The following is a 12,568-nucleotide window of genomic DNA, read 5'->3' on the forward strand; positions in this document are numbered from 1 at the left end:
AGTGTAAACAGCATGAATGTGCTGGACATCCAGATGGATAAAGCAGACAGTGTGAGATTATCATCACACTCCTCATAATAGCACGCAATTTAAAACTTAGGAATGGTTTCTTTCTGGAATTGTCTACTTAATATTTCCAGACTGCAGTTAATTGGGAGTAACTGAAACCACAGAAAATAAAGCTGCAGATCAGGAGGAATTGCTGTCATCATAACCCACAGGAAGATCAGCTGCACCACAGTATTTCCAAAGCAAAACCAGCTTCTTAATTTTTTTCCCTTTGCCATCAATATCTCATTACAGGAATGGTAAAGCCAACTTTCTTGATATTTAAAAATTATTTGAATTGAAAAACTTACTGCCTACTCAGGAAGAATTAAAAAGGGCATAGCTAACAATGAAATTATGAAGGGCCTGTGTTCTGTAAAGGTGATCTGTGAACATCATATTTGCCACTTAAGCCATTTTAATTCAACATACTTGTAAGTTTTGTGCAATAAGTACCATCTAGGCTTTGTATTTAGTGACTAGGTTTTTTAAAAAAAGCCTATTTAGTGTGTTTTACGTTGATTCTTAAATGGATATATTCATTTCTTTTTTAATTTTTAATTTCTGTGGGCACATAGGAGGTATATATATTTGGATATATCATATATATGAAAGTAGCTTCAGAACGCATATTGTCAAGTAGTATTAATAGCAGTATTAGCTAACAGATTTTTTTTTTTTTTTTTTTGAGACAGAGTCTCACTCTGTTGCCCAGACTGAAGTGCGGTGGCGTGATCTCAGCTCACTGCAACCTCCACCTTCCAGGCTCAAGCAATTCTCCTGCCTCAGCCTCCCGAGTAGCTGAGATTACAGGCACCTGCCAACACACCCAGCTAATTTTTGCATTTTTAGTAGGGACGGGGTTTCGCCATGTTGGCCAGGCTGGCCACGAACTCCTGACCTTAGGTGATCCACCCGCCTTGGCCTCCTAAAGTGCTGGAATTACAGGCATGAGCCACCACATCCAACCCAACAGATTTTGATTGTACCAAATGTCTGGCATTATAAAGAACTTGACTTCCATTAAGTTTATTTAATCCTTTCCACAAGGGGTGTCAGCATAGTAGAGATTAACTTTATATCCAATAACCAGGTTCAAATCCCAGCTCCACATTTTACTAGCTACATGCCTTTGAGAAAGTTATTAAGCTTTCTATGTGTTAAGTTTCCACATCTGTAAAATGGGAATATTATAGTTCCCATATGTAGATTTGTTATGAGGATTAACTGAGTTAGTATTTGGAAAACACTTAGAATAATGCCTGGCACTGTCAATGTTCTCAATAAATAATAAGGCAATCAACACTACAAGATGGGCATTCTTTTTTTCATTTTACAAAGGCTTAAGTATTTTCCCAAATTAATAAGCTGCAAAGTCAATATCTGAATCCAGGCTGCCTGACTCCAAAGTCCATATGCATATTCATTGTGAAGGAGACCGATACATGACTGCTGCCCTGCATTTAAGCTGTGCTGTTCTAGCACCACCTCTCCTATTATTAGCTATGAACATGGATGCTACCCAGATATAGCTCTTTGCTCTTCCATACTAGTGGGAACTCAAGTTGGTTATGAAGAGTTGGTAGAATTCATTTGTTCAGCAATGACTTATTGAGCATTTACTATGTTCCAGCCACCACTATGTACTAGGAGCTTGGGGAATGTGAGTAGAGTTTATATTCTATCAGAAGACAGATAATAAAATAGAACCATAATAAATAAGTAAATTATATAGTGTGAATAATATGAATGCTATAGGGAAAAGCAGTGCAAGGAAAGGGATTGGGAGTGCTGGGATCAGGGCAGGAATGCAATTGCAAATGGGGTGATTAGGACAGCATCATTGAGAATGTGAGATCAGTCAATGACTTCTGAAGGAGGTGAAGGAGTTGGCTGTATGGATTTCTGGGGAAAAAGTTCAAGGAAGAATGAACAGTCAGTGCTAAGACCAAAAGGTGGGAATATACTTTGGGTTGTTCTAGAAACATTAAGGAGGACAGTGTAGCTATAGCAGAATGAGCAGTAAGAGAATTAGGAAATGAAGTCAGAAATGTAAGGGGGTGGGGTGGCCTTGCAGGCCATTGAAAGGAACTTGTTTTTCTCTGAATGATACAGGAAGTCACTGTATGGTTTGGGGCAGAGGAGTGACACCATGTGATTTATGTTTTCTGAGACTCTCTCTGGCTGCTGCATTGAGAGTAGACTATAAGAGACCAGGATAGAAGCTGGTTGATGAGCTGGAGGTCAATTACAGTGATCCATGTGAGAGATGGCAATAGAGACAGTGAAAAGCAGTCAGATTCCCGATCTATTTTGAAGGGAGAGCCTACAGGATTGCCTAATGGATTTGATGTGGGTTGTGCAGCAATAGAGGAGTCAAAGTTAACCCCAAGATTCTGAGTATGAGCAGCTGGAAGGACAGAGTATCCATTAACAGGGGTCGGTAAGAATGTGAGTTGAGCTGATTTGTGAGAGAAAGATCAGCAGTTCATTGTTGAAATACCACATTTGAGGTGCCTATTTGACATGCAAGATGAAATGTCAAGACATGAAGATATGATTTGGAGTTTGAGAGAAAGATCTCGACTGTAAATATACATTTGAGAGTAATGGGAATATCAGTGGTGTTTGAGGCTTGGGGACCAGATGAGAGTACAATACTCAGGAAGCATGTGCATAACCAGTCACAAGTTCTTTTCTTCACATAAACTCTAACCCAGAAGATTTAGTAGTCATTTTGTAACAAAATCAATTTGAGACTGTTCACAAACCTTACTACAACTTTTTTTCATTTTCAGCAACACTAGCCAATAGAATAGGGTGTAAAGGCTTGGACTGTGTCAGTAGTTAAATGGCAGCTTTGCTCACTTTTGTCTTTGTGACCTTGGGCATGTTATTTAAATTCTCTGAGACTTCAGTTTCTAACCTGTAAAATAGCTATAGTAGTTGCAGAAATTTGGAATGATTCAGTGTTATAATCACATAATCACTATTGAGACCGTTATCAAATACTTGGTAAGTAACTAATAATATTAGCCATTATTACCATTATTACATTGTTATACTGAAAATACTGTGTTTTCTTGAACTTTAAATGAGTCAGTTTGATTTGAAATCACTCTCTCAAACCATTGCCAAAGACATAAGAGAAACCAGATATCTAGAGCTAATCTTCTTTGATTATACATTTGTATTCCTCTGGGGATATGAATATCAGTAAAATGCAACCCATTCCTAAAAGAAACTCTAAGTATATCTTTCAGGCAAAGGCCAATAGTGAAGATTTGTCCAGTGTCGTAAGTGATTCAGAGCTAGGGGTTTCTAGGAAGACTTAAAGGAGGTTGTGCCAGCCAGGTGGTAAGAGGAATAGTCAGACAAAGGCTGCACCCCAGTGCACAGGTTAAACTACAAACAGATAGGCGAAGACAGAGAAGGGGCCAGATGCAGTGGCTCATGCCTGTAATCCCAGCATTTTGGGAGGCTGAGGCGGGTAGATCACCTGAGGTCAGGAGTTCAAGACCAGCCTGGCCAACATGGTGAAACCCCATCTCTCATAAAAATACAAAATATAAAAATTACCCAGGCATGGCGGTGGGTGCCAGTAATCACAGCTATTTGGGAGGTTGAGGCAGGAGAATCGCTTGAATCTGGGAGGCAGAGGTCGCAGTAAGCCAAGATGATGCCATAGCACTCCAGCCTGGGCAACAGGGCAAAAGAAAGAGAGAAAGGGCTTGGAAAAAGATGAGGCCAGTGGGGCACACGAGGACCAAATGAGGGCTTTATAAGCCATATTGATAGAGCTTGGTATCCAGTGGTCCATGAGGAGCCCTTAAAGGGGAAAGGCATCACAAGATCCGAGTTTTTAGACTTATCATTGTGGGAGACCAAATAGAAAACCAGAGGCTACAAGCCCAAAGCCTGTTAGGATTTTTCAAAACAGAAGTGATATCCTAAATTAAAACAGCATTAGTAGAGTTAGAAGAGAAGATGTGTATCAGAAATGTTTAGGAGTCAAAACCTGTTATGACTTGGTAAGTACACAGTACCATCTTTTTCTCACTCATACAATAAAGCTGATGGGAAAGGGGGAAAATATTTTTAAACACAAAAGTGTGTCCCAGCACTTTAGGAGGCTGAGGCGGGTGGATCACGAGGTCAAGAGATCGAGACCATCCTGGTCAACATGGTGAAACCCCGTCTCTACTAAAAATACAAAAAATTAGCTGGGCATGGTGGCACGTGCCTGTAATCCCAGCTACTCAGGAGGCTGAAGCAGGAGAATTGCCTGAACCCAGGAGACGGAGGTTGCGGTGACCCGAGATCGTGCCATGGCACTCCAGCCTGGGTCACAAGAGCGAAACTCCATCTCAAAAACAAACAAACAAACACAAAAGTGTGAATTGTTATGATGGAAATAAAAAGGGGTCTATTTTCCAAAAATACTCTTTGTCTCTTTCTATTATATTTGAAGAAAGTAGTAAGATAATTGAGTTCAGAGTGGTTGAAGGGATTAATAAGTTTCCCTTTCACTTAGCTTGGACAGCTAGAACAGAAAGAAGCCATCCACAGCTGAAGGTCCATGGGGAGAACTGACTGCCAAAAAACAAGCCACCCAAGGCCAAGACTGGTTGCTCTCTCAGGATCACAGCAGTTTGAGGCTCAACTGACCACAGAGTTCAGAAAGAACCAGGAGAAGAGAGAGAGAGAGAGAGAGAGAGAGAGAGAGAGAGAGAGTGTGTGTGTGTGTGTGTGTGTGTGTGTGTGTGATCTGATAGAAGAAAACTGGTTTGACCTTGGCCCTTTCTGAGATTCAGTTTCTTTATGAAAATAAAATGATTGGTCTACATATACTCTAAAGCTCTTTGTGACTTTAAAATTACGTGATGCTTTGAGGCTGTATTTAGGGAGAATATTACCAACCTGTAACTTAGATATTTATGTATTAAAAGTTAGTCTAGGCTGGGTGCAGTGGCTTACACTTGTGATCCTAGCACTTTGGGAGGCTGAGGCAGAAGAACCCCTTCAGCCCAGGAATTCTATCCTTGGCAACATAGAAAAACCCTGTCTCAATTAAAAATAAAATAATAAGAATAAAAAAGTTGTTTTAGAGGAGTGCCTTCAAATTTTTTGGTCACTTAACTCTTAAAGAATTGTGAAATGTTAGATAATTCTCATCCATTTTTAGTTAACACCTAAAATTATCTTAAGGATAAATAGAAAGGATGCAATTCATAGCACATTATTTGTTTTATATGTCCTTAAATTCTGTTTTCATGCAAACCTTGGAGCTACAGAACTATCTCATTTAATGAAAAACAGTCTGCCTTATAATCTGATTGGCAAAGGCAATCTTCACTGTTAATCCATTAGCTAACTCAGATGAGCTTCCTATCATAAGGAGTCATTTTTAAGTCAAATAAATGTGCTACACTATGTCCTTGTGACAGTCTTCTGACTTCTCAGTTCTAAAATAGACAGATGATAGATGATGGTGGTGGTGATGGTGGTGAGGAGGAGGAGGAAGAGGATGGAGGAGAGAGGGAGAAAGATAGTCTCAGATCTCCTCCATGTGATTTATGCTGGGATTCAGTCTGAGGGAACAACAGCTACCAGGAGGAAGCTCTTCCTGTGACAATGGCAGAGGAAAAACAAGGCAAGCGCAGCCATGTAAGTGCAATTTCAGCCTCTGCTTGTGTCTCTTAACATCCTAGTGGCAAAAGTAAGTCACATGGGCAAGTGCAGCATAATGAGGTAGGAAAGTTCACAACTCCTATTCTCCTACTGAGGCAAGGAATAGGGAGGCAAGGAAGGAGTTTGCAATTTCAAAAACCTCATCTACCATAGAAAAATAACTGTATAGAAGTATATGCAGATCCACATATAGTAAGAAAAGACAGTAGCACAACTGAAAGACCGAGGAAAACTTTTGTGTTGTGAACTTGGTTTCTACCTACCCTTGGATTCTTTGGGTAAGCTCTTTAATTGGAGTGTTGTGTACACATATATATGTCTGAGTCATTAGTAAAATCTACATGGCAATGCAGGATGTCTACTACTGCATGTGAAAACCCAGTCATGAAGAGCAAGCCATGCAAATAGAAACTATAAAGACCAGATCTATTTCATTAATTGTATTAAAATGCAGTCCACATTCAAATTTATCTTTGTAAATGATGGAGAGCAATAGTGTGAATAATCTAAAGCTGTAGAAAATACAAAGCCTTTATATTGAATTTAAATTTGATTGTAAGATTTTGTAGTCAGCAAGATTTAGCTAAAGCAAAATCAAAATTACAGTGCTTTGCATTCCCATAACAGATACCAAGCCAACAAGGACAGGTGGCCCAGAATTAGAATTCAGTTATGTAACATTGAAAGTTGATTTACTGAATAAATGAAATAATATGTGTAAACCATTTTGCAGAGTTCTGAGCACACACTAAATTCTTATTAATTATTTCTCTCCATATCCTTTCTTTTCCTCGCTTACTGAGAGAACAAAAAGATAATATTCTTAACCAATTTCTTCAAGTGGATTGTTGGGCCACCGAAATAAGGAAACATTTGGAATGAACTCAATTTTTTTGTTTAATTAAAACTGTACCTCAACACTTTCATCTGTTTGTGTGTACTGTTCCTAGTTGATTAGTCTAAGCTGAAATTCCCCTGATGGCAAGAATATGACATTTAATTAAATCAGCAGTATACCAAAATATTTTTCAGCTGCAGGTTTATGTTGTTTTTCAGCAGATCCAAATTTCTATTGTACTTTATGTCCCAGCCAGATAGTGGACAGTTTTATGAATTTAAATGGGTACTTTTCTTAATCATGTCTATTCCCTTGAGGGTTCAGAATTTCTGATCATTAAAAAAGTTGTAATTAATGCCTAAAACTACTTGCTATTTCTGTAAATGACAAGAAAAGTTTTTTTTTTTTTAAACAATGCCTTTGGATTCTTCCTGTATGTTTCTTGCTGATAGTTTTATGTAATAAACCCTCTGGATCTAGTAGCAATGTAAAAAAATGTGTAAATTGATAATGTACATAGCATTAACTATGTACAAATTCAAAATAAAGATCTAAAACTCTCTTCTTCTATATATTACAAGTTTTTCTGTCTCCATGAATAGAAACATCCCTCTATGCATAATGATAAAATACCAATTTGTGGAAGTTTTATGGTTTTTTTCATGCAGAAATAGTATATAGTACAACCAGAATGATTCAACAGGTTCTTGAAAGCAATTTTACAGAATATTTTAGTGACTATACTTTCATATGCCTTATACCCTCATATGTATGTGTAATATAACTAGAGATTGCAACTTGGCAATGCAATTCCATTTTGTTAAATGAAAGTAGTAATCAGGCAGACATAACATAAGCATAATGTATCAAGTAAAATTAAGTTAATCTTTAGTTTCTTAGTTCATAGTAACATTTTGAATGTACTTAGAATTTCTTTTGCCCTCCAAGTTTCATCTGGGTTGCTGTGTCTTAGTTCAATAGCTGTTTATATGTCAGAACATCTATTAGCATCAGCCTAATTGTTGATAGGGACCTGAGAATGGTAATTTTTCTTCCTGTGCCAGCTGCAAAATAAATACAGAAGATATTTTATAAGTGCTACAGAAATATTGTTTTTGCATTTTCCAAAAGAAAACAATTCTACTTATATGTAAATATTGTCTCTCATTATATAGAGATTAAATAATGTAAATATCACACTCTTATCTAGAGAATAACTACATGGAAAGAAAAAAACTAGCTATGATTTTGGTTCCACTTGTATCTATGTTAGTCACTTATGCAGATGACTGTTTTATGGTATTTTTATGTCATTACAATTTTTTAAACATTTTCTTTGAATAGAAATTGTTGCTTATTACTAAAAACAGAACATTTTTTCAAGAGGGATCTGTAATATTTTATGCCACATTGAATGATTTGGAAATGTTATGATGACTTACAACTTATATTTCCTTCTTTCTTTTCCTTATTCAGCTGTGCAAGGATCAAGTGTTATTTTCCGAACAGTGGAGGTCACATTACATAAAGAAGGCAATACCTTTGGTTTTGTAATACGAGGTAGGTGTTGGTTAGAAAAATCTACATTGAAAAAAAAAAATTACTTCCATAGGTTTTCGGGGAGCAGGTGGTATTTGGGTATTTTGTTACATGAATAAGTTATTTAGTGGTGATTTGTGAGATTTTGGTGCACCCATCACCCACGCAGCATACACTGAACCCAATTCGTAGCCGTTTATTCCTCACCCCCTTCCCCCTTCCCCCTTCCCCGCTCCGGGTTCCCAAAGGATCCCTTGTATCATTCTTATGCCTTTGCATCCTCATAGCTTAGCTTCTACTTACTAGTGAGAACATACGATGTTTGATTTTCCATTCCTGAGTTGCTTTCACTTAAAATAATGGCCTCCAATACCTCCAGGTTGCTGCAAATGCCATTAATTTATTCCTTTTTATGGCTGAGTAGTATTTTATTGTATATGTATACCACAGTTTCTTTATCCACTGGTTGATTGATGGGCATTTGGGCTGGTTCCATATTTTTGCAATTGCGAATTGTGCTGCTATAAATATGCATGTGCAAGTATCTTTTTCATATAATGACTTCTTTTCCTCTGGGTAGATACCCGGGAGTGGGATTGCTGGATCAAATGGTAGTTCTACTTTTTGTTCTTTAAGGAATCTCCACACTGTTTTCCCTAGTGGTTGTGCTAGTTTACATTCTCTCCAGCAGTGTAGAAGTGTTCCCTTTTCACTGCATCCATATCAACATCTATAATTTTTTTTTTATGTTTTGATTACGGCCATTCTTGTGGGAATAAAATGGTACCACACTGTGGTTTTGATTTGCATTTCCCTGATCATTAGTGATGTTGAGCATTTTTTTCATATATTTGTTGGCCATGTGTATATCTTCCTTGAGAATTGTCTATTCATGTCCATAGCCCAATTTTGATGGGATTATTTTTTTCTTGCTAATTTCTTTGAGTTCCCTGTAGATTCTAGTCCTTTGTTGGATGTATGGGTTATAAAGATTTTTTTTTCCTCACTCTGTGGGTTGGAAAAATCTTCTATTCTTTAAATAAATACAACAATGAATGGCAATAAAAGTAGAAACCAAATGTAGCTCTATTTTTGGTTCATTATACAGAGCAAAAAGCCACTGTTTATAAACCTTGTCAATTCAGTCATCCTATACTTTTCAACATGTCTTTTTTCTTTCCTTTTATATTTTTCTATATCACTGAATCAAAAATGTTGATTAGTATGGCTTGATTTGATTTAATACACTAGAATTAAGGGACTTTATTTAAATAAATTTCTCCAGAAACACATTTTGTTATTGTAGCTTTCTGAAAATGGATCAAAGATTCTAATCTCTTGGGTACTTACGTGCTTCAGCTCAAGTCATATTGTAGTATGGCATTGATAATAACAATTTCAGGTGACTCCAACTTGTCATAAAACTACTAATTCTAAAGTATAATTCTATCTTTCATTATTTTTTCTTACTAGCAATTTTATTCCTTAAAAATGATGTCTATGTTAACAACTCTCAATTCCCAATATGACAATGAGGTTCAATAGGGAGCTATATAAACACCAGGGATTTTTTTTTTCTTTTTCTTTCTAACTTTTATGTTCAAGGGGTAGATGTCCAGGTTTGTTATATGGGGAGATTGCATATGATGGGGGTTTAAGGTACAAATAATTTTATCATACTCAATAGGTAGTTTTTCTATCCTCATCCTCCTCCCAGCCTCCACCCTCAAATACGCCCCAGTGTCTGTTGTTCCCTTGTGTCCATGGGTACTCAATGCTTAGCTCCACTTATAAGTGAGAACATGCAGTATTTGGTTTTCCACTATCAGGAATGTTTTAACAGTTCACATTTCTTGATTGTTTTGTCTTCACCTATAACATGTTGTACTTCACCAGAGTAAAAATTCTATCAAAATCATTAAAACGTTAATTAAAATTCAGCATTTAATAAATATATATGCATCAAAGAATGAAGGAGATATGGATACTTGTACAAATTTGTCTTAAGTGATTGAGTTTTAAATAGTAGCTTTCATTCTGTGCCAGTCACTTAGCAAATCAATCAATCAAATGTTTATTAAGCATATGTCAACATGTCAGCATGGAATAAAGTAGTATGGAGTCATAAGACAAGACCCCAATCTACAGGAAATTTAAGACATAAGTTGATAGAGTGCTCAAGTGAGTAGTAGAGAGGATAGGGAACTAGGAACTCATTGAGAGATTTAGACTTGTAGTTATTACATTTTTCTGACCAAGGCCTATTTTTAGGTGGAGCCACAGAGCCCAAGATCATTTACCTAACCATCCCTAAATTTTTTATTTTTTATTTTTTATTTTTTTTATTGCATTTTAGGTTTTGGGGTACATGTGAAGAACATGCAAGATTGTTGCCTAGGTACACACATGACAGTGTGATTTGCTGCCTTCCTCCCCCTCACCTATATCCGGCATTTCTCCCCATGCCATCCCCTCCCCAACTCCCCACCCCCTGCTGTCCCTCCCCTATTTCCCTCCAACAGACCCCAGTGTGTAGTGCTCCCCTCCCTGTGTCCATGTGTTCTCATTGTTCAACACCCACATGTGAGTGAGAACATGCGGTGTTTGATTTTCTGCTCCTGTGTCAGTTTGCTGAGAATGATGACTCCCAGGTTCATCCATGTCCCTACAAAGGACACGAACTCATCGTTGTTGATGGCTGTGTAATATTCCATGGTGTATATGTGCCACATTTTCCCTGTCCAGTCTATCATCGATGGGCATTTGGATTGGTTCCAGGTCTTTGCTATTGTAAACTGTGCTGCAGTGAACATTCGTGTGCATGTGTCCTTATAGTAGAACGATTTATAATCCTTTGGATATATACCCAGTAATGGGATTGCTGGATCAAATGGAATTTCTATTTCTAGGTCCTTGAGGAATCGCCGCACTGTCTTCCACAATGGTTGAACTAGTTTATACTCCCACCAACAGTGCAAAAGTGTTCCTATTTCTCCACATCCTCTCCAGCATCTGTTGTCTCCAGATTTTTTAATGATCGCCATTTTAACTGGCGTGAGATGGTATCTCCATGTAGTTTTGATTTGCATTTCTCTAATGACCAGTGATGATGAGCATTTTTTCATATGTTTGTTGGCCTCATGTATGTCTTCTTTTGTAAAGTGTCCGTTTATATCCTTTGCCCACTTTTGAATGGGCAAAACCATTCAGGACATAGGCGTAGGCAAGGACTTCATGACCAAAACACCAAAAGCATTGGCAACAAAAGCAAAAATAGACAAATGAGACCTAATCAAACTCCACAGCTTCTGCACAGCAAAAGAAACAGTCATTAGAGTGAATTGGCAACCAACAGAATGGGAAAAAACTTTTGCAGTTTACCCATCTGACAAAGGGCTGATATCCAGAATTTACAAAGAACTAAAATAGATTTACAAGAAAAAAACCATCCCTAAATTTCTGTTTAAAATAACTAGATGAATATAATGAAAAGTCACTGTACAAGTAATTTTTGGCTGAAGGATGATATATACAAATCTGTTTTGTAATATAGATATGAAAGAGAAGGTTCTTGACTCACATGCATACAAGCCTAATTATTGAAACACTATACTGAAAAATACTGTTGTTGTAGATATTCATTGATGGTGACTATATGGTTAGTCAATAACAAATCAAATTAATAATGAAAGAACTCAAACAAGAGTAATTTATCAAGAAATAAACAGAATAGAAGCAATTGAAATGCACAGCCATCTCAAGATAACTGATGATGTAATGTTAGTAAAACACCTTTCCCACAGTTTGCAGAAATTTCAACTATCTGTGTGTATGCCCAGGAGTTTTATAATATAAGTGTAGAATACTGCCTGATATTGGAGGCACTTAATATGTGAATGACTGAATGTTGCCTAGATGTGTGTGAACATCAGACTTCATAGTATTATAGTGATTTTTAAAACCTTAGTTATAATAACCAATATTAGTTTATGATGACCACATTTTTATAGGTCTTAATTCCCTTAATTTGTTGGTTGAACATAAAAGTTTTTGGAATCTTGCATAATTTCTCAATGAGAATCAAACAGTTTCTATTTTTAGATTAGTTTGAGGTCCATCTGGAGGAATTTTTCTGCTCAAAAGGTGGTCTCTACCTATCACTTAAGAATCACTGGTTAATCAGAACGAGAAAGTGCTATGAGTAAATATTAGCAAGGCAGATAAGATATTTTGGCATAGATGGGATTTGAGCTAAACTTAGATCAATAGAAAACATCAGGAGAGTCAGGAAAAAAGATATTGCTGATGAAGCATATCTATTTAGTATGGGAGAATGGGAGAATTTCTTCTTAACCTATTAGAACGGAACCTGCAACATTAAGCCATCAGCTGATGAATTCACAGGTTTTAAAACCTTATTCCCTAAATGATAGAATCTTGCATCCATAGAAT

The 12,568-nt window shown here is 37.0% G+C and overlaps 1 protein-coding gene across 13 annotated transcripts in view; it reads left to right on the forward strand.

Moving 5' to 3' along the window:
- The window catches only part of GRIP1 (glutamate receptor interacting protein 1), a 702,506-nt gene that overhangs the window by 523,997 nt on the left and 165,941 nt on the right, over nucleotides 1-12,568 (forward strand). For all 13 annotated transcript variants that reach the window (XM_032284375.1, XM_032284413.1, XM_032284348.1 and 10 more), the window contains one exon: nucleotides 8,054-8,137. In XM_032284375.1, coding sequence (XP_032140266.1) covers nucleotides 8,054-8,137 — 84 coding nt within the window. The remainder of the gene's footprint in view (nucleotides 1-8,053; nucleotides 8,138-12,568) is intronic.

The sequence above is a fragment of the Sapajus apella genome, unplaced genomic scaffold (genome assembly GCF_009761245.1).
Source record: "Sapajus apella isolate SASKATOON/1434 unplaced genomic scaffold, GSC_monkey_1.0 scaffold2, whole genome shotgun sequence".
In the NCBI taxonomy this organism is placed as follows: Eukaryota; Metazoa; Chordata; class Mammalia; order Primates; family Cebidae; genus Sapajus; species Sapajus apella.